Raw genomic sequence first — 23,634 nt, 5'->3', positions numbered from 1 at the left:
ATCTCTGGCATTCCTATACACTAATGATGAAAAATCTGAAAGTGAAATCAAGAAAACACTCCCATTTACCATTGCAACAAAAAGAATAAAATATCTAGGAATAAACCTACCTAAGGAGACAAAAGACCTGTAAACAGAAAATTATAAGACACTGATGAAAGAAATTAAATATGATACAAACAGATGGAGAGATATACCATGTTCTTGGATTGGAAGAATCAACATTGTGAAAATGACTCTGCTACCTAAAGTAATCTACAGAGTCAATGCAATCCTTATCAAACTACCACTGGCATTTTTCATAGAACTAGAACAAAAATTTTCACAATTTGTATGGAAACACAAAAGATGCCGAATAGCCAAAGCAATCTTGAGAACGAAAAACAGAGCTGGAGGAATCAGGCTCCCTGACTTCTGACTATACTACAAAGCTACAGTAATCAAGACAGTATGGTACTGGCACAAAAACCAAAATATAGATAAATGGAACAGGATAGAAAGCCCAGAGATAAACCCACACACATATAGTCACCTTATCTTTGATAAAGGAGGCAGGAATGTACAGTGGAGAAAGGACAGCCTCTTCAATAAGTGGTGCTGGGAAAACTGCACAGGTACATGTAAAAGCATGAGTTTAGATCACTCCCTAACACCATACACAAAAATAAGCTCAAAATGGATTAAAGACCTAAATGTAAGGCCAGACACTATCAAACTCTTAGAGGAAAACATAGGCAGAACACTCTATGACATAAATCACAGCAAGATCCTTTTTGACTCACCTCCTAGAGAAATGGAAATAAAAGCAAAAATAAACAAATGGGACCTAATGAAACTTAAAAGCTTTTGCACAACAAAGGAAACCATAAACAAGACCAAAAGACAACCTTCAGAATGGGAGAAAATATTTGCAATGAAGCAACTGGCAAAGGATTAATATCCAAAATTTATAAGCAGCTCATGCAGCTCAATAACAAAAAAACAAACAACTCAATCCAAAAATGGGCAGAAGACCTAAATAGCCATTTCTCCAAAGAAGTTATACAGACTGCCAACAAACACGTGAAAGAATGCTCAACATCATTAATCATTAGAGAAATGCAAATCAAAACTGCAATGAGATATCATCTCACACCAATCAGAATGGCCGTCATCAAAATATCTAGAAACAACAAATGCTGGAGAGGGTGTAGAGAAAAGGGAACACTCTTGCAATGCTGGTGGGAATGTGAATTGGTACAGCCACTATGGAGAACAGTATGGAGGTTCCTTAAAAAACTACAAATAGAACTACCACATGACCCAGCAATCACACTACTGGGCATATACCCTGAGAAAACCATAATTCAAAAAGAGTCATGTACCAAAATATTCATTGCAGCTCTATTTACAATAGCCCGGAGATGGAAACAACCTAAGTGTCCATCATCAGATGAATGGATAAAGAAGATGTGGCACATAAATACAATGGAATATTACTCAGCCCTAAAAATAAATGAAATTGAGCTGTTTGTAATGAGGTGGATAGACCTAGAGTCTTTACAGAGTGAAGTAAGTCAGAAAGAGAAAGACAAATACTGTATGCTATCACATATACATGGAATTTAAGAAAAAAAGTCATGAAAAACCTAGGGGTAAGACAGGAATAAAGACACAGACCTACTAGAGAATGGGCTTGAGGATATGGGGAGGGGGAAGGGTAAGTTGTGACAAAGTGAGAGAGAGGCATGGACATATATACACTACCAAACGTAAGGTAGATAGCTAGTGGGAAGCACCCGCATAGCACAAGGAGATCAGCTCGGTGCTGTGACCTCCTGGAGGGGTGGGACAGGGAGGTTGGGAGGGAGGGAGATGCAGGACGGAAGAGATATGGGAACATATGTATATGTATAACTGATTCACTTTGTTATAAAGCAGAAACTAACAGACCATTGTAAAGCAATTATACTACAATAAAGATGTAAAAAATAAATAAATAAATAAAAGCAACAAGGAAAAAGCAACAGATAACATACCAGGGAATTCCCATAAGGTTATCAGCTGATTTTTCAGGAGGAACTCTGAAAGCCAGAAAGGAGTGGCAAGGTATATTTAAAGTGATGAAAGGGAAGAACATACAACCAAGAATACTCTACCTAGCAAGGCTCTCTTTAAGATTTGATGGAAAGATAAAAAGATTTACAGGCAAGGGAAAGCTAAAAGAATTCAGCACCACCAGACCGGCTTTGCAACAAATGCTAAAGGAACTCTCTAGGAGGAAAAGAAAAGGCCACCTCTAGAAACAAGAAAATTACGAATGGAAAAGCTCATCTGTAAAGGCAAACATACAGTAAATATAGGGAATCAACCACACACAAATATGATATCAAAATGAGTAATCGTGAGAAGAGGAGAGTACAAATGCAGGAAATTGGAAATGCATTTGAAATTAAAAGATGAGCAAATTGAAACAATCTTATTTATATACAGACTGCTATATCAAAACCTCATGATAACTGAAAACTGAAAATCTACAATAGATACACATAAAAAAGAAAAAGGAATCCAAACACAACACTAAAGTTAGTCATCAAATCACAAGAGAATAAAACAAAAGAGGAAGGGGAGAAAAAAGACCTACAAAAACAAATCCAAAACAATTAACACAATGGCAATAAAAAGATACATATTGATAATTACCTTAAATATAAATGGATTAAATCCTTCAACCAAAAGACATAGACTGATTGAATGGATACAAAAAAAAAAAGACCCGTATATGTGCTGTCTACAAGAGACCCACATCAGTGATAGCAACACATACAGACTGAAAATGAGGGGATGGGAAAAGCTATTCCATGCAAATGGAAATCAAAAGAAAGCTGGAGTAGCAATAGTCATATCAGACAAAATAACCTTTAAAATAAAGACTGTTACAAGAGACAAAGAAGGAGACTACATAATGATCAAGGGATTAATCCAAGGAGAATATATAGCAATTGTAAATATGTATGCACCCATCATAGGAGCACCTCAATATATAAGGCAAATATTAACAGCCATAAAAAGAAACTGACAGTAACACAATAAGAGTGGGGGACTTTAACACCCCACTTTCATCAATGGACAGATCATCTAGACAGAAATGCAGTAAGGAAACACAGGCCTTAAATGACACATTAGACCAGAGGGACTTAATTTATATTTATAGAGCATTCCATCAAAAGAAGCAGAACACACATTCTTCTCAAGTGCACACGGAATATTCTCCAGGATTGATCACATGCTGGGCCACAAAGTGAGCCTCAGCAAATTGAAATCATATCAAACATCTTTTCCAACAACAGTGCTATGGGATTAGAAAGCAACTACAAGAAAAAATCTGTAAAAAAACACAAACATGAGGAGGCTAAATGTCTTGCTACTAAACAACCAATGGATCTCTGAAGAAATCAAAGAGGAAACAAAAAAATAACTAGATACAAAGGAAAACAAAACACAATGATCCAAAACCTATGGGACACAGCAAAAAAAAGTTCTAAGAGTAAACTTTATAGCAATACAATCTTACACCAGGAAACAAGAAAAATCGCAAATAAACAACCTAACTTTACAGTGAAAGCAACTAGAGAAAGAAGAACAAACAAAATCCAATGTTAGTAGAAAGAAAGAAATCATAAAGATCAAAGAAGAAATAAATGAAATAGAGACAAAAAGTAGAAAAGATCAATGAAAATAAAAGCTGGTTCTTTGAAAAGGTAACCCAAATTGATAAACCTTTAGCCAGACTCATCAAGAAAAAAATGGAGAGGGCTCAAATCAATGAAATTAAAAATGAAAAAGGAGAAGTTACAACTGACACCACTGAAATACAAAGGATCATTAGAGACTACTGCAAGCAACCTATGTCAATAAAATGGACAACCTAGAAGAAATGGACAAATTCTTAGAAAGGTACAAGCTTCCAAGACTGAACCAGGAAGAAATAGAAAATATGAACAGTCCAGTCACAAGTACTGAAATTGAAACAGTGATTAAGAAACTTCCAACAAACAAAAATCCAGGACCAGATGGCTTCACAGGTGAATTCTATCAAATATTTAGAGAAAACACCTACCCTTCTGAAACTCTTCCCAAAAACTGAAGAGTAATGAGCACTATTAAACTCATTCTATGAGGCCACCATCACCGTGGTACAAAAACCAGACAAAGATACCACAAAAAAACCCCGGAAATTACAGGCCAATATCACTGATGAACATAGACTCAAAAATCCTCAACAAAATACTGGCAAACCAAATCTAACAATACATTAAAAGGATAATACACCACGAACAAGTGGGATTTATCCCAGGGATGCAAGGATTTTTCAATATCCACAAATCAGTCACTATGATACACCACATTAACAAATGAAGAATAAGAACCACATATGATGATCTCAATAGATGGAGAAAAACACTTTTGACAAAATTTAACACCCATTTATGATACAAACTCTCCAGAAAGTGGGCACAGAGGGAACATACCTCAAAATAATAAAGGCCATATATGACAAAGCTACAGCTAACATCATACTCAACTGTGAAAAGCTGAAAGCATTTCCTTTAAGATCAAAAACAAGACAAGGATGTCCACTCTTGCCACTTTTATTCAACATAGTTATGGAAGTCCTAGCCAGAGCAGTCAGAGACAAAAAAAAAGAAATAAAAGGAATCCAAATTGGAAAAGAAGAAATAAAACCATCACTGTTTGCAGATGATATGATACTATACACAGAAAATCCTAAAGGTGCTACAAGAAAATTAACAGAGCTCATCAATAAATTTTGTAAAGTTTTAGGATACAAAATTAATACGCAGTAATCTGTTGTATTCCTATGCACTAACAATGAAAGATCTGAAAGAGAAATTCAAGAAACAATCCCATTTACTATTGCATTAAAAAGAATAAAATACCTAGGAATAAACCTACATAAGGAGGCAAAATACCTGTACTCTGAAAACTATAAGATGCTGATGAAAAAAATTGAAGATGACACAAACAGATGAAAATATGTACCATGTTCTTAGATTGCAAGAATCAATATTGTCAAAATGACTATACTACCCAAGACAATCTACAGATTCAATGCAATCTCTATCCAATTACCAATGTCATTTTTCACAGAATTAGAACAAAAAATTTTACAATATATGGAAACACAAAAGACCCCGAATAGCCAAAACAATCTTGAGAAAGAAAAACGGAGCTGGACGAATCAGGCTCCTTGACTGCAGACTATAGTACAAAGTACAGTTATCAAAACAGTAAGGTACTGGCACAAAAAGAGAAATATAGAAAAATGGAATAGGATAGAAAGTCCAGAAATAAACTCGCACACCTATGATAAATTAATCTATGACAAAGGAAGCAAGAACATACAATGGAGGAAAGATAATCTCTTCAATAAATGGTACTGGGAAAAATGGACAGCTACATGTAAAGGAATGAAATTAGAACATTGACACCATACAGAAAAATAAACTCAAAATGGAATAAAGATCTAAATATAAGACCAGATACTATAAAACTCTTAACAAAAAACATAGACAGAACACTCTTTGATATAAATCACAGCAATATCTTTTTCAATCCATCTCCTAGAGTAATGGAAATAAAAACAAAAATAAACAAATGGGATCAATTAAACCCCAAAACTTTTGCACAACAAAGGAAACCATAAACAAGACAATGAGACAGCACACAGGATGGGATAAAAGACTTGCAAATGATGAGACCCACAAGGGGTTAATCTCCAAAATTTACAAACAACTCAGGCAGCTCAATATCAAAAAACCACCCAATCAAAAAATGAATAGAAGACCTAACTAGACATTTCTCTAAAGGAGACATACATATGGGCAAGAGGCACATGAAAAAATGCTCAATATCACTAATTATTAGAGAAATGCAGATCAAAACTACAAGAAAATATCATCTCACATCAGTCAGAATGGCCATCATCAAAATATCTACAAACAATAAATGCTGGAGAAGATGTGGAGAAAAAGGAACCCTCTACACTGTTGTTGGGAATGTAAGTTGGTATAGCCACTATGGAGAACAATATGGAAGTTCCTTAAAAAACTAAAACTGGGGCTACCATATGATCCAGCCATCCCACTCCTTGGCACATATCTGGAGAAAACCATGGTTTGAAAGGATACATGCACCCCAATGTTCACTGCAGCGCTATTTACAATAGTCAAGATAAGGAATCAACCTAAATGTATATCAACAGATGAATGGATAAATAAGATGTGGTACATATATACAATGGACTATTACTCAACCATAAGAAATAACAAAATGAGATTCGTTCAAAGTGGTGGAGTAGAATGACGTGCGTTCACTCCCTCTTGCAAAACCACTGGAATCACAACTAACTGTTGAAGAGTCATCTACAGGAAGCTACTGGAGCTAACCAAAAAAGATATCCCACATCTAAAGACAAAGGAGAAGCCTCAATGAGATAGTAGGAAGGGCCCCATCACAATAAAATCAAATCCCATAACTGCTGGATGGGTGACTTACAAACTTGAAAACAATTATACCACAGAAGCCCACCCACTGGAGTGAAGGTTCTGAGCTCCACATCAGGTTTCCCAACCTTGGGGTCCAGCAACAGTAGGGAGAATTCCCAGAAAATCAACTTTGAAGGCTAGTGGGATTTGATTGCAGGACTTTGACAGGACTGAGGGAAACAGAGACTCCACTCTTGGAGGGCACACACAAAGTAGTGTGTGCATCAGGACCCACAGGGAAGGAGCAGTGACCCCATAGCAGACTGAACCAGACGTACCTGCTACTGCTGGAGGGTCTCCTGCTGAAGCAGGGGCTGGCTGTGGCTCATTGTGGGGACAAGGACACTGGCAGCACAAGTTTTGGGACGTATTCATTAGTGTGAACCCTCCCAGAGTCTGCCATTAGCCTCAACAAAGGGCCTGTAGGCTCCAGTACTGGGTTGCTTCAGGCCAAACAACCAACAGGGAGGGAACTCAGCCCCACCCATCAGCAGACAAGTGGATTAAAGTTTTACTGAGCTCTGCCCACCATAGCAACCTCCAGCTGTACCCACCACCAGTCCCTCCCATCAGGAACCTTGCACAAGCCTCTTAGATAGCCTCATCCACCAGAGGGCAGACAGCAGAAGCAAGAAGACATACAATCCTGCAGCCTGCAGAACAAAAACCACATTCACAGAGAGATAGACAAAATGAAAAGGCAGAGAACTATGTACCAGATGAAGAAACAAGATAAAACCCCAGAAAAACAACTAAATGAAGTGGAGATAGGCAGCCTTCCAGAAAAAGAATTCAGAATAATGAGAGTGAAGATGATTGAGGACCTCAGAAAAAGAGTAAAGGCAAAGATCGAGAAGATGAAATAAATGTTTAACAAAGACCTAGAAGAATTAAAGAACAAATACCTAGAAGAATTAAAGAACAAAAAAACAGAGATGAACAATACAATAACTGAAGTGAAAAATGCAGTAGAAGCAATCAGTAGCAGAATATGAGGCAGAAGAACAGATAAGTGACCTGGAAAACAGAATGGTAGAATTCACTGACATGGAACAGAATAAAGAAAAAAGAAAGAAAAGAAATAAATACAGACTGAGAGACCTCTGGGACAACATTAAATGCACCAACATTAACATTTTGGGGTCCCAGAAGTAGAAGAGAGAGAGAAAGGACCTGAGAAAATATTTGAAGAGATTATAGTTGAAAACTTCCCTAACATGGGAAAGGAAATATCCATCCAAGTCCAGGAAGTTCAGAGAGTCCAGGCAGGATATACCCAAGGAGAAACAAGCTGAGACACATAGTAATGAAATTGACAAAAATTAAAGACAAAGAAAAATTATTAAAAGCAACAAGGGAAAAATGACAAATAACATACAAAGGAACTCTCATAAGGTTAACAGCTGATTTCTCAGCAGAAACTCTACAAGCCAGAAGGGAGTGGCACAATATATTTAAAGTGATGACCTACAACCAAAATTACTCTATCCAGCAAAGATCTCATTCATATTCGATGGAAAAATCAAAAGCTTTACAGACAAGCAAAAGCCAACAGAATTCAGCACCACCAAACCAGCTCTACAACAAATGCTAAAGGAATTCTCTAGTGGGAAACAAAAGAGAAGAAAAGGACTTATAAAAACAAACTGAAAACAATTAAGAGAATGGTAATAGGAACAAGCATATTGATAATTACCTAAATGTGAATGGATTAAATGCTCCAACCAAAAGACACAAGCTTGCTGAATGGATATAAAAACAAGACCCATATATATGCTGTCTACAAGAGACCCACTTCAGACCTAGGGACACATACAGATTGAAAGTGAGGGGATGGAAAAAGATATTCCATGCAAATGGAAATCAAAAGAAAGCTGGAGTAGCAACACTCATGTCAGATAAAATAGACTTTAATATAAAGTATGTTACAAGGGACAAGGAAGGACACTACATAATGATCAAGGGATAAATCCAAGAAGAATATATAAAAATTATAAAAATATATGCACCCAAAATAGGAGCACCTCAATACATAAGGCAAATGCTAACAGCTATAAAAGAGGAAATCAACAGTAACACAATAATAATGGGGGACTTTAACACCTCACTTACACCAATGGACAGATCATCCAAACAGAAAATTAACAAGGAAATACAATCTTTAAATGACACAATAGACCAGATAGATTTAATTGATATTTATAGGACATTCCATCCAAAAACAGCAGATTACACTTTCTTCTCAAGTGCACATGGAACATTCTCCAGGATAGATCACATCTTGGGTCACAAATCAAGTCTTGGTAAATTTAAGAAAATTGGAATCATATCAAGCATCTTTTCTGACCACAACTCTATGAGATTAGAAATCAGTTACAGGGTAAAAAAATGTAAAAATAGAAACACATGGAGACTAAACAATACATTACTCAATAACCAAGAGATCACAGAAGAAATCAAAGAGGAAATCAAAAAATACCTAGAGACAAATGACAATGAAAACACGATGATCTAAAACCTATGGGATGCAGCAAAAGCAGTTCTAAGAGGAAAGATTATAGCGATACAATCCTACCTCAAGAAACAAGAAAAACCTCAAATAAACAATATAACCTTACACATAGAGGAAGAAGAGAAAGAAGAATAAAAAAAACCCAAAGTGAGTAGAAGGAAAGAAATCATAAAGATCAGAGCAGAAATAAATGAAATAGAAACAAAGAAAACAATAGCAAAGATCAATAAAACTAAAAGCTGTTTTTCGAAAAAATTTTATTTTATTTATTTACTTTTGGCTATGTTGGGTCTTCATTGCTGCTTGCAGTCTTTCTCTAGTTGTGGCAAACAAGGGCTACCCTTTTGCTTTTTTTTTTGCGGTTCACGGGCCTCTCACTGCTGTGGCCTCTCGCGTTGTGGAGCATAGGCTCCGGACGCACAGGCTCAGCAGCCATGCCTCATGGGCTTAGCCGCTCTGCGGCATGTGGGATCTTCCTGGACAGGGGCACGAACCCGTGTCCCCTGCATCGGCAGGCAGACTCTCAACCACTGCGCCACCAGGGAAGCCCCCAGGGGCTACTCTTGATTGCAGTGCGAGCGCTTCTCATTGTAGTGGCTTCTCTTGTTGCGGAGCATGGTCTCTAGGTGTGCGGGCTTCAGTCATTAGGGCGTGTGGACTCGGTAGTTGTGGCTTTTGGACTCTAGTGCACAGGCTCAGTAGTTGTGATGCACGGGCTTAGTTGCTCCATGGCATGTAGGATCTTCCTGGACCAGGGCTCGAACCTGTGTCCCCTGCATTGACAGGCGGATTCTTAACCACTGCAGCACTAGGGAAGTCCTAAAATCTGTTTTTTTAAGAAGATAAACAAAATTGATAAACCTTTAGCCAGAGTCATCAAGAAAAAGAGGGAGAGGACTCAAATCAATAAAATCAGAAATGAAAAAGGGGACGTTACAATGGACACAGCAGAAATACAAAGCATCATAAGAGACTATTACAAGCAACTCTATGCCAATAAAATGGACAACCTGGAAGAAATGGACAAATTCTTAGAAAGGTATAACCTTCCAAGACTGAACCAGGAAGAAATAGAAAATATGAACAGACCAATTACAAGTAATGAAATTGAAAGTGTGATGGAAAATCTTCCAACAAACAAAAGTCCAGCACTCAATGGCTTCACAGGTGAATTCTATCAAACATTTAGAGAAGAGCTAACACCTATCCTTCTCAAACTCTTCCAAAAAATTGCAGAGGAAGGAACACTCCCAAACTCATTCTATGACACCACAATCACCCTGATACCAAAATCAGACAAAGATACTACAAAAAAAGAAAATTACAGACTAATATCACTGGTGAATATAGATGCAAAAATCCTCAACAAAACACTAACAAACAGAATCCAACAACACATTAAAAGGATCATACACCATGATCAAGTGGGATTTATCCCAGGGATGCAAGGATTTTTCAATATATGCAAATCAATCAATGTGATACACCATATTAACAAATTGAAGAATAAAAACCATATGATCATCTCAATAGATGCAGAAAAAGCTTTTGACAAAGTTCAACACCGGTTTATGATAAAAACTCTCCAGAAAGTGGGCATAGAGGGAACATACCTCAACATAATAAAGGCCATACATGACAAACCCACAGCAAACATCATTCTCAATGGTGAAAAACTGAAAGCATTTCCTCTAAGATTAGGAAAAAGACAAGGATGACCACTCTCGCCACTATTATTCAACATTGTTTTGGAAGTCCTAGCAATAGCAGTCAGAGAAGAAGAAGAAATAAAAGGAATCCAAATTGGAAAAGAAATAAAACTGTCACTGTTTGCAGATGACATGATACTATGCATAGATAATCCTAAAGATGCCACCAGAGAACTACTAGAGCTAATCAGTGAATTTGGTAAAGTTGCAGGATACAAAATTAATGCACAGAAGTCTCTTGCATTCCTATACAGTAATAATGAAAGATCAGAAAGAGAAATTAAGGAAAACAATCCCATTCACCACTTCAACAGAAAGAATAAAATACCTAGGAATAAACCTACCCAATGAGGTAAAAGAGTTGTACTCAGAAAACTATAAGACAATGATGAAAGAAATCAAAGATGATGCAAACAGATGGAGATATATACCATGTTCTTGGACTGGAAGAATCAATATTTTGAAAATGACTATACTACCCAAGGTAATCTAGAGATTCACTGCAATCCCTATCAAATTACCGGTGGCATTTTTTTACAGAACTAGAACAAAAAAATCTTAAAATTTGTAATGAAACACAAAAGACCCTGAATAGCCAAAGCAATCTTGAGGGAAAAAAATGGAGTTGGAGGAATCAGACTCTCTGATTTCAGACTATACTACAAAGATATAGTAATCAAGACAATATGGTACTGGCACAAAGACAGAAATATAGATCAATGGAACAGGATAGAAAGTGCAGAGATAAATCCATGCACCTATGGTCAAATAATCTATGACAAAGGAGGCAAGGATATACAATGGAGAAAAGATAGTCTCTTCAATAAGTGGTGCTAGGAAAGCTGGACAGCTACACGTTAAAGAAGGAAATTGGAACTCCCCCTAACACCATACACAAAAATGAACTCAAAATGGATTAAAGACCTAAATGTAAGACTGGACACTATAAAACTCTTCGAGGAAAACATAGGCAGAACATTCTTTGACATAAATCACAGCAAGATCTTTTTTGACCCACCTCCCAGAGTAATGGAAATAAAAAGAAAAATAAACAAATGGGACCTAATGAAACTTAAGAGCTTTTGCACAGCAAAGGAAACTATAAACAAGATGAAAAGACAACCCTCAAAATAGGAGAAAATATTTGCAAACGAGTCAACGGACAAAGGACTAATCTCCAAAATATATAAACAACTCATGCAGCTCAATATTAAAAAAACAAACAACCCAATCAAAAGATGGGCAGAAGACCTAAATAGACATTCTTCCAAAGAAGACATACAGATGGCCAAGAGGAACATGAAAAGCTTCTCAACATCACTAATTATTAGAGAAATGCAAATCAAAACTACATTGAGGTATCACCTCACACTGGTTAGAATGGGCATCATCAGAAAATCTACAAACAACAAATGCCAGAGAGGGTGTGAAGAAAAGGGAACCCTGTTGCACTGTTGGTGGGAATGTAAATTGATACAGCCACTATGGAGAACAGTATGGAGGTTCCTTAGGAAACTGAAAATAGAATTACATATGACCCAGCAATCCCACTACTGGGCATATACCCAGCGAAAACCATAATTGAAAAAGACACTTGTACCCCAATTTTCATTGTAGAACTATTTACAATAGCCAGGTCATAGAAGCAACCTCAATGCCCATCGACAGACAAGTGGATAAAGAAGATGTGGTACATATATACAATGGAATATTACTTAGCCATAAAAAGGAACAAAATTGGGTTATTTGTAGAGACGTGGATGGACCTAGAGACTGTCATACAGAGTGAAGTAATCAGAAAGAGAAAAACAAATATTGTATATTAATGCATATATTTGGAATCTAGAAAAATAGTACAGATGAACCAGTTTGAAAGGCAGAAATAGAGATAGAGATGCAGAGCACAAATGTATGGACACCAAAGGAAGAAAGCTGAGGGTGTATTGTTGTTTTTGGTGGGATGAATTCGGAGATTGGGATCGACATGTATACACTAATACGTATAAAATAGATAACTAATAAAAAGCTGCTGTATAAAAAAATAAAATTCAAATTAAAAAAATAAAATTGTTACTCTTAAGCATTTTATTATATTTGCAAGTAGCTATCGAAGGAAAAAAAAAGAAAGCCAGAAAAGGCCTGGTCGGTGGGGTGTGGAGCTTAGGCATGGATGGAGTTTAGGTGGGGGACGGGGCCTATGCTTAATACCCACATTGCCTGAAAAGGCGGCCCTGGAGGGGGTAGGGGGTGGGGCTTAGGTTCAGTGCCACAAGAGGGGCCCAGGAGTGCCTCTGGCCTTGGAGGGCAGAGGACCAGTCCTAGGAGCCCAGCAGGCTTCCCGGGGTCCAATTGGGCAGGGGAAATGTTAGCTGTGCTCTCCCCTGTCCGTCTGATCTTCCAGGCCCCTGAGGGTCCCCCCAGGCATGGGAACCCCTCGCCTCTTCCAGCCACCACTCAGGGGCACAAGTCTTGTCTGGTCTTCACTTCTCCTTCCCCTCACTCCCCCCAACGTTCTACTCGGTCACTCGGGGGTTCCTCCCATCTCCTTGGGTGTCGAAGTCCCCACCAGCATCCGGCTGGTGCCCTAGTTGTGGGGATATGCAAACTCCGCCTCTTCCCACCCCGCCATCTTGACCCCAAGGGTTCTTAAGTAGCCTTCACATGAACACTGCTCTGAGGCAGGTACAGCCCTCGTTTCATAGACAATGAGCTGCAGGCTCTGAGATAACCTCCCAGCCTGTAAGGACTGGATTCAAAACCAGGTTAGTTCACAGCTGGGACCTCTTCACACCTACCTTCTGACTCACCAACTAGGTTTGATGACTGTAGGAGGTGTTGTGAATTTATTATCTTTCTCATAGGTTCATGATCTTTCTGAACTCAGTTTATATCCTCAATTCCTACATCTTTCATTTTTAGAAATGTTCTTTCCCACCTTTCTGCAATCTCAACAGCAACAAAAATTTCCTCTTATTCCTACATTTCATCAGAGATTCTAAAACACTCTAAAAGAAGAAATAAAACATACATTCTTTACTATTGTTCTTCTAGGGGTTAAAATATGTTCAACTAATTTGGAGGTGAAGTGCAAAATCTTCACATCTATATCTATCTATCTATCATCTATCTATCTATCTATTATCTATCATCTATATCTATCTATCATCTATCTATCCATCTACCTATCATCTATCTATTTATCATCTATCATCTATCTATCAACTATCTAAGTATCTATCTATCATCTATCATCTCTCTATCATCTAAGTATCTATCATCTATCTATCTATCTATCTATCTATCTATCTATCTATCATCTATCTATCATCTATCTACCCATCTATCTATCATCTGTCTAATACATATCTATCTATCTATGTATCATGTATCTGTCTATCATCTATCTATTATCTATTTATCTCTCATCTATCTGTCATCTATCATCTATGTATCTATCTGTCTATCTACCTATCTATCTATATCTATCTATCCATCTATTATCTATCTATGTATCTATGTATCTATCATCTACCTGTCTATCATCTATCTATTTACCCATCTATCTATCATCAGTCTATTATCTATCTATCTATCATCTATCTATCTATCATTTATTTACCTATCTATCTATGTATCTATCTATCATCTATCTAAGTATCTATCATCTATCTATCATCTATCTAAGTATCTATCTATCTATCTATCTATTTATCATCTATCTATCTCAGTTTGTAGTGTGGCCAGAGTGCTTCCATATGCTAGCGGAGGTAGATGGGATGCTCTCAGGCTTTGCAGGTTGACCCCACCCAATTCTGCGTTCACTCTGAGGCTCTGACAGAGCTGAGCAGAGCACACACTATGCCCCACCCCTTTTATAATTTCTTCTGACCGAGGATTGAGTTAATCATGTGGCTTAGTCCCTCCATATTATCTTCTTGGTCTGTGCAAGCTCCTCTCTTGAATGTGTGAAGGTCTGTGTGTCTTTTCATTTCTATGCTCCATTCTCTTTTCTCTCTCACATTCCAGTGTACCTCTTTTTTTGTTTGCATGCTTGCAAAATATCTATTATTTTGTGTGCATGCATTTTAAATTTATGAATTGGTATGATTATAAATGTCATTTTCCTCTTTATGCCAGCACTATGTTTTTAAGATCTATCCTCATGGCTCTATGTGTGGTTCTGGCCTTCTACCTGCTGTGCTGGCTCCCTGGTGTGCAGCACCCCACTCAGCCTCTGCCCTCTCTCCAGCTCTCTGCAATGCAACCAAGGCCGTGGTGAACAGCCCCATCTGGAACTGTTTATACTCTGGCCAGGAATTTCTGGGCCACAAGGTGTGTAGATACTCAACATGACTGAATTCTGAGGACCTGCTCTCCAAAAGGCAACAGTGTTCAATTTCCCACCAGCATCTCATGAGGACCCCAAGCTTGCTCCATGAGTGCTTTAAAAGAACATCTGTTCTCTATTTGAGAACACATTTTTTGAGGGGTGTTGAGTGGGAGGGTTTGGAATCCTACATGTACATAAGAGCTCACACTTATTAATTGTAATGTTCATAGCCCTGATATCTCTGCTCATTTTTTGTTCTCATGATAGATCTGTTTCTGAGGTTTTGGTAAAATCTTAGCTACAATTATTAATTTGTTTGTTTCCCCCTGCAGTTCAGTCATTTGTTGCTTGATGTATTTTGAGACTGACTGTTTAGGTCACAAGTGTTGATGATGAGTGTGTGCTCTTGGCTTATTGTTCCCTTTACATCATTATTTGTCCTTTATTTTTGGGCTTTAATTTCACTTTTCAAGGTATTATGGCTGATACCCTAGCTTTCTTTCAGTCCGGATTTGTTTAGTATATCTTATTTCATCCTCTCGTATTCAAACATTTATGTCTTTCTGTTTTAAATGTTTATTGTAAATAGAAAATTGTTCAGTCTTTAAAAAAATGCAGCCTGAGAGTCTGTCTTTCAGTGGTGAATTTAATAGTTAACTTTTTTTTTTGGGTCAATTAAGGTCATATTATGACTAATTTCTACCTTCTGCTTATTTTTTTGTGCTTATTTTTTTTTGGAAGGGAGATTTTCTATAATATTTTACTCCTTTTTTACTTTCCATTGCAAAGAGAATTTTCCTCTGGTTTAAAATTTATAATTCTGATTTTGTTCTCATGGTGGTTGCCCTTATCACCCATGTTTATTCCTCCCTGTGGACCTTGTAAACGTATGAATTTTTGTACAAGCTAAATACTCTAATAGGCTCTCCTGCCTCTTCCCCCACACACCCTGCCACCATCATTTGATATTCCAGTTGTAGGTCTATTTCTTCTGTTTTTCCCCTTTGGTCCTAATAAACAATAAACATGTTTGATCACCTTACACTTCTTGTGTCCTTTGCAGCATTTCCTGGTTTCATTTTTCTCCTTATTTGGATGCTTCCACTCAAAGTGTTTTCAGTACAGGCTTCTGTGGGTAAATCTTATGATTGAGAACACTTTTGTTATTCTCTCAGCTGCCTCCTGTATGTAGAGTGGCATCCATGTAGCATCGCTGGATTGAATATTTTGGCCCTAGTCTTGGAGTCTCTGGTTAGTAAGCCTACATTAGTTCCTTCTCACCAAACTGATGTGTCAGTGGTGTGCTGGTGAACTGGCCATCCAGGAAAACAAAGATCAGGTTTGTAATTTCTGGGGTGTAAATACTCCCACCCTCTCTGATTTCCAGCTACCAAGGTGATGTCACTAAGTGTGGCACTGGAGGGATATGCTCACTTGGGTAACCAGCTTTCAGGAGCTGGTTGGAGCTGTCTCTCCTCTCCACTGCTGACATGGAATTGAAGGGCTGGAGGAGAAATCCTTTGGTAACCTCTAGATGTCATACATTTCATAAATCAAATTCTTTTATTCCATCTATTTCCACCTTGCTTGGTATCCTGGGCCAACTCAACTTGCTTTATAGGTGAGGATATTGAAATACTTAGAACAGCTGAATGGATTTGTTAGTGGTCAATAATCAGAATGCCATGCATGTGGAGGGTTTCCTGCTCTTAATAAAACCAGATTATAACACTTTGGTGGAAAATGCATGAAAAATGGTATTTTAATTGTTCTATGTCATCACTTAGAGGTTCTGGGGCAGCTGAGTGAGCTGTGAGCATAAACAGCCTTCTGGTGAAATTCTCGGATGCTTGATCCTCAGACAGTCATAACTCACTGGTCATGAAAATAGAGCCTGAGACTTTCTTGGCCTCAAGGTGTGATCACAAACTCAGAGGTAGCCTCTGGAGTGTGACTTGTTCCCATTTCCTATGTGGGGCATTTGTTTCCAGCGAGAAGTGTTCTGTTTTCCTGGAGAAGCCATAATTGGATAGATATAATCTGGAAGAGAAATAAGCAGCCAAGTATTTTTGGGCTGATGGAAGAGGGCTGGGATCTCAGGGCTGACACAGGAAAGAAAATATAAACGTAGACACCAGCTTTTGCTAAATGATGGATTTATAGTTTGTCCGCTCCCCTTTGTTTCCTTCCCTCATCTCCCGCCTTATGTCCTTACCCCACAATGCTAACCTGGAAGGGTGCAGGGGGTGGGCACTGAGGCACTATAAGTGGTTCATCCCTGTCTTTTGGGGGAGGGGTGGGAAGGCTGAGCCACGTGGCTTCCCGCAAAGGGACCCTGTGTTTTAGGAGCTCAATGCTATAACCACAGCAACTAAATAACAAGAGTTACTGGCCATTCAAGAAGGGCTGGATTAATAATTTTAGGGTGCAAGACTATCCCCTAAGAAATGAGATGGGTTGCAACAACTTGCACTTCAACTGAAACAGAAAACAATGACCATGGTCATTACTGTATAATTCCCTTTGTAAGCAAATCAAACCTTCTTCTGATAACTTTCAACCCACCCTCCTCTCTCTCTGTTTTTTTTTGGAAGAGGTATCTTTTATTGTTTTGGACTTTATGTAATACAGTCATTACAGTGAATACATAGCTGTTTCTTTTTCAGTGTTAAGACAGAATGGGTGGCAAGTGATTCTGTGGAAAGAGGTAAGAATGCATTTTATCTATTCATCCTCATCTCTTTTCAAACACATCCTTGACCGTGGAAAGCCCCTCAAATGAGCACGGTGTGGACAATGTAGCTGAGCCGCATTTTAAGAAAACCCTGACACCAACTTGCAACCTTAAACATTTAATGAGAGTATGCTTATGAATATTATAAAAGGAAACACATTTGTTTAAAATATGATTTAAATGTTGAAAAAGATCAATTTTCATCTGATGACATTTCTAGTAATAATTGTTACGTAAAGGAAGGCATGTTGGAATTTCCAGTGAACTTAGGTTCCTAATCCCAAGTCTGGAGAACATCTCATGACTCAAGAATAAATCTCCACACAACATTAAAATTGTCCTGCCTCTTCTCCAGATAGCCCTTTCATCTTTTACTTAAAGTAATTATTTATTGGTCATGCTGATTTTGTCAGTTTATAGGAAAGAGAAGAATCAATACTTCTGAGGTGGAAGGGACTGTAGGACCCCTCCTCGTCATGAAACCAATAAGAAATTGAGGCTGAGGGGGGGGGATGTGGTTGGAGTTCACTCATGGCAGAGCTGGGGGTAGACCTGCCCTTTTGCCTTGTAGACTGATTTCCTGACACTACGTCACTGCATCAAATGACTGAGTTGGCTAACAATGTCACCCATCTCTGTCCCCTTCCTGGTGAATTCTCTTTAGGGGTGTGGCTTATTTTGCAAAAGAGAGAAAATTCCCCACAAAGAGAGCTCTTGTGGAGTGAGCTATAGATATAAGGTCTAAATTAACCATGTTTTTGATAAGTATTGTGCATCTTAGAACATAGAACTTCCTGAATAGGGACTGCACGCTTACTTCCCTGTTCTTGGGAATAACTGGGGTATAGGCTTGCTTGGGGGCAGAATCACAGAACCATCAGAAGGAGAATTTAAGTGGCCTTCAGCCTGGGGACCTGGACAGCCTGCTGAAGGCTGAATTTACAGTGACATGTTTTGGAAAGGGCAACTTAGGAGACATCGTAGGCCTGGTACTTTGTGATGGTCGATGCTCTTCTGTTTTTCTCCTGGGACAGGTAGTAGATGCGGTTGGCCTCTGGGTAGGTGACTTTGCTGAGCGGGAGCTTGTAGATGGCCGGGTTGTTGGTCGTCAGGAGCAGGAAGGTGAGTGCCGAGAGGCAGAAGGGCCAGGTGCAGGGCGGTAATCCAAACTGGGGGGAGGCGGATCACAAGAGAAGCCTTGGTTATATCAGATGCCTGTGCTCGTCTCATCGGCCCTTCACAATCACCTAGGGTCCTGGGTGGAGGAGGGGAGGCTTGGTGGGCACTGAGCAGAATAATACTTAATTCATGACCAACATAAATCAAATCGTTCCATTGGGGTCAGTCTGCATGGTAACAGGGGACACATATTCTTCAAAATGCAGCCGCTGGAACCCTCTTATAATATGCCTTTATGTGGAAGACATATTTTGTCTTGGGTGTCTGGCCAGGCTCTACCTCCCACTCTAGGACTTGTGGCCATTCCCCACCTTCTCCCAAAGCCCCTGTGGAAGGAACAGCATCGGCAGCCATTTTTCGTTCAAAACCTTTTTCTCTTTGGTCATGTCTGCTTGCACTAGAGATAAGCGCCTGACCCAAATGCAGCTTCCCATAGGCAGGCTACCTGGGAATAGAATCCCTGTCTTGAGAATTTGAGCTAAGAGATACAGAGACTGCGTCCAAAGACTCGATCTGAAAAAACTAGAGAGCCAACCAGTGCTGGGTGGATATTTGGGGGCCTCTGTGCAGCAGAAGAAACCCATCCCAGAGAGACACAGAAACAGAACAGACGTATGGAGAGAGGCAGAGATGTCACATCCTAGTCCCAGGGAGCTGGAGATCAGGAGTAGCTACCTCTCTCCTCAAGGGCTCTCCCATTCCCAACAGCCTTTCTCATGATGTTCCCCTGTTTTTTGTATCTTAAGATGCCCTGAGGCTTTTACATACCCTTCCCCATTCTTCATTTGAGATAACCTGGATAGCTTGTTAGCAAAGAGCCTACAAAGTCAACTATGAAGCCGAGCAAATCAATGCCCCTTCTCCCCCAAACATCCTTTTATCATAAGCAGTAAAAGCCTCAGGGAGTACCATTGAAGGAGTGATTCCACTTGGTGTGTGGTCAAAGATGGCCCTGTTGGGTGGGACTTTAGGAGGAGCAATGACAGCCTGGTACCAGAACTGTAGCCTTAAGGAACACCCATGACTGAAGAATTCCACTCCGTGAGTCTTACCAAAGCCCTGCTAAGACTGCATAGGGTGTTTTGGAAAGCATCTCCTTCAAGTCCTACAGTGAGAAGGATGTGGGCTGGGAGTTCCACAGACCCAAATCCAAATCTCAGCTCTGGTTACCTTGTTGGAGCCATTTCCTCTTTCTGACAACTATTTCCTCAACAGCAAAATAGGGATAAAGATATCTACTCAGAGTTGGTGCCTAGTGCATACTAAGCGCTCAGTAAATGGTCCTCAGTTTGTGGTCATTGTCGTGAGGCAGAGGGCAGTGCTGTTGAAGATACGGGGCTGCACATGCAGGAGCCGATTAGAAAGCAAAATTGTGTGGCTCCTAAGTGCCCTCTTCTGTAGAGGCTTGAACGGTCTCATAAATGTCATTCAACATTTTTATATCCTGTTCCTCAAGGAGACTGGAAATTCCTTCAGAGTGAATTAATAGCTTGCACTTTTTTTGTATCCCTGAGAGTGGGCAGTACAGTGTCTTAAACATAGTAGGTACACAGAAAATAAACATGATTTTGTTTTGAAAAATGTCTAGGTAGAGTGATATAACCTGTAACTTCTCTGCACAAGATGAAGGGGCCAGTTATCCTGTAAATTCCTATGATCAGGAACCAAAGTATCCCGTTTGCATCCCTTCTAGTACCTTGTCCAAGGAAGGCACGTGACACGTATTTACTGGATGGACAGTTGGGTGAAAGGATGGGGGCAAGAAGAGGTGGGAAAGCCTGGGGCAGACAGGAACCTCAGATGCCAGGCTCCGTCCTGTTTCTGATGGTCGGCTATCTAGCCCCAGCTCTAATGTATCCCATGGTGGGGACTCACTACCTTAGGGTTTCATTCATTCTGCATTTCTTGAGCACCTACAATGAGCTGGGCACTATAATAGGTACTAGAGATAAAGATAAGAATACAACCGGGCCCCTGTTCGAAGGAGCACAAGGGCTGAAGGTGGAAGAGGACTGGTGTGTACTAGACTTGTCACAATGTTGTCAAGCGTCGTAGCAGATATAAACACAAAACATGATGTGGCCCAGAAGAGGGACTTAGTCCACTGGGGGACACAGGATGGTATTAGGGAAGTCGAATTCTATTGCTTACAAAATTCCTTCCTATGCTCTGTCCAAACCATGCAATTTCACTGAGGATGGAGGAGGGATTTAAACACGGGTTAGTGGAATGCCCATCTCCACCTCCACCTGCAGGATCAATAGGACTTTTCCTGGTTGCCTGTGTGAGCTGGGCCTTGAACCTTTATGGAGGGGGAGGCATAGACTGTAGGCTGAGCCCTGTGTGCTCTGCGATGGGGCCAGTGTCCCTCCTGTGTGTGTTGGGGGCTGGGCTGGCCATGTGGCTCCCCCAACCTCACACACAACCTGCACTGGGGCTCAGGCGGAGAAGGGCTCTCAGACTGCTGCACAGGCCCTCAGCTGCCAGCTCTGGCTTCCCTCGGGCTTGGCCTTGTCCTCCTGGAAGCCTTGCCTCGTGACTCCTGACTCCCTGGTAGTAGCTATGGGGTGAACAAAGATGTACACTGGCCCACAAGCTACTTGGGTAGATGATCTAGAAACATAGGAAAAAAATTAAATATGAAGATTTAAAACTAGTTGTAGAGGATTGATTTACAAGAAACGAGTCTGATTTACAAGATAATGCTCTTCAGACTGTCCTTCTATACGGAGCCCCACTGGCCCACTGACCACAGGATCTGATTGACCAGTGTTGACATTAACACTTTTGAGGCCCAGCTCTTTCTGTCTGCGGCTGTGAAGGAGGGAAGCGTGATTTGAGACATGAGGGATGGATTGCGAAGGGGTTCCTGGAGGAGGGGTTTGGGGAGCTGAGAGAATACAGAGGAGGGTGTAATGCACATTCCTAGCCCATGTTGACTCACCACAGATAATACGTTAGCCAGGGCAGCACCCAGGTAGGCTGCAAACAGAGCTGCAAAAGAACCAAGAAATAGGTGACTAAGAGTGTCTCGAGTTTACATATTCTCCCCCCATACGTTTCATGCCACAAATGCTATCTCTCAGGTTAAAAAAAATCGAGTTATGTTTCCGTTGCTTGGCAGCTTTGAAAAGTGTTAAATTCCATGCAAATTCCAGCACAACTAAGACAGCAGATGAACTTTGTTGAAAAGGACCAGAATTTAGCTGTTACAGTTCTCCTGGGTCCTACCACCTTGCATTCTAGCAAAGGAACATTTAGGAGCATAAACCATAAATGAACATTTTACTATACAGCCAAGTCACGTGAATCCCAGAACTCCCTGCTGTGATATTTCATCACAAGTTATTAACATAATATGGGTTTCCAGGGAGGAACAGCATTCTTTAAGCTTGAGGAAGACCAAATACACCTACTGCCTCATCTTCTGGGCTTTGTGTGTGGAGGGTACCACTAGGCTGGCCACTGGGAAGACCCAAGTGCTGGTGAGAGGTGAGGTTCCGTGAAAACGGGCCACAGTAATTTGGCTTTGCTTCTGAGCTCTCACTTTCTCCACTAAAACCATCCCAATGGTCCCTAGGATATTAACAACAGCAAACCTTTATCAGAAAGTTACTGAGTGCCCTGACCACATTCTTCAGCATTCCTACAAGCATTATTTGAAGGTTCTGTGGTTAATGTTTGGGTGCATAAGGTTAACTGCTGTATCTGATGTAAACTGCCCAATTCCACATATAAAGATTAATTTGCATAAGACTTGCTCTGTCGGAAAGTTCCAATCACCAGCACGGAAAGCAGCAACCACAGCAGACAGCCCACGGGCAACAACCGAACAACCTCCATGTGGCTGAACACTTAGTGTTCACTGAGAATAGTTTTCAATGTACTAATCACTAAAGGACCATTCAAAACAGCTTAAAATAAAAACGCTTTTATAAAGCAAACACATCCTCCCATTTATCTTTGGAGGACCAGCAGAATTTCCGCGGGGCGGTTTCCCTGTGGGCATGGACCCCGGCATCATCGGAGGTGGAAAGGGAATCCCGCTGGCAGTACCCACCGCAGGCGACGGCGAGGAGGTGCGTCTGCCAGGTGATGACGTAGAACATGCCTCCTATGGCGATGCAGGCCAGCGTGCTATTGAAGCCACACAGCCCGAAGTAGATGGAGTCAAAGGGTGTCGCGAGAGTGAGGGCTGGGGGAAGAAGACAGGCTGAGTGCTGTGCAGGTCGCGTGGGCCCACCCACCAGCCCCAAAGCCCTCCACAGTCCTCAACCCAGACCAGTTATCAACACCAAAGTATGTATAAAAAGGACTTCTGACTATTCAGTGAAAAAACATCTAAAGGAAACAAATGGCCTTGGTCACATGCATATCAGTGGTTAAGCTGGTATGGGTACAAGAGACCCTTTTGAGTAGTGATCTGAAGTCTGAGTGAGCAGTCCAGAGAAGGTCCCTTCCCTGCCAGAAAAAGGCGGGTTAACAGAACCTTAATGTTCTCTAATGGAGGACAAATGCTTCTTATCGTGATTAGAGATAAGACTTAAAATATAAACATGCCTGGAAGCAACTCCTCCCCAGCTTTTAATTTATACTGAGGTGGAAATGACTAACACCAGAGC

General features: G+C 40.1%; 1 protein-coding gene across 1 annotated transcript in view; it reads right to left on the bottom strand.

Moving 5' to 3' along the window:
* Positions 1 to 17,962: 17,962 nt before the first annotated feature.
* The window catches only part of SLC14A2 (solute carrier family 14 member 2), a 55,616-nt gene continuing 49,944 nt past the window's right edge, over positions 17,963 to 23,634 (bottom strand). The window contains exons 17-19 of the mRNA XM_027118851.1: positions 23,073 to 23,207; positions 21,957 to 22,006; positions 17,963 to 19,002 (exon numbers count right to left, since the gene is read on the bottom strand). Coding sequence (XP_026974652.1) covers positions 18,802 to 19,002; positions 21,957 to 22,006; positions 23,073 to 23,207 — 386 coding nt within the window. The 3' untranslated portion in view covers positions 17,963 to 18,801. The remainder of the gene's footprint in view (positions 19,003 to 21,956; positions 22,007 to 23,072; positions 23,208 to 23,634) is intronic.

The sequence above is a fragment of the Aethalodelphis obliquidens genome, unplaced genomic scaffold (genome assembly GCF_003676395.1).
Source record: "Aethalodelphis obliquidens isolate GAN/ISIS:26980383/991018 unplaced genomic scaffold, ASM367639v1 scaffold19, whole genome shotgun sequence".
NCBI lineage: Eukaryota > Metazoa > Chordata > Mammalia > Artiodactyla > Delphinidae > Aethalodelphis > Aethalodelphis obliquidens.
Note: the sequence above shows the minus strand (reverse complement) of the source record. Positions and strands in the feature narration are given on the sequence as shown.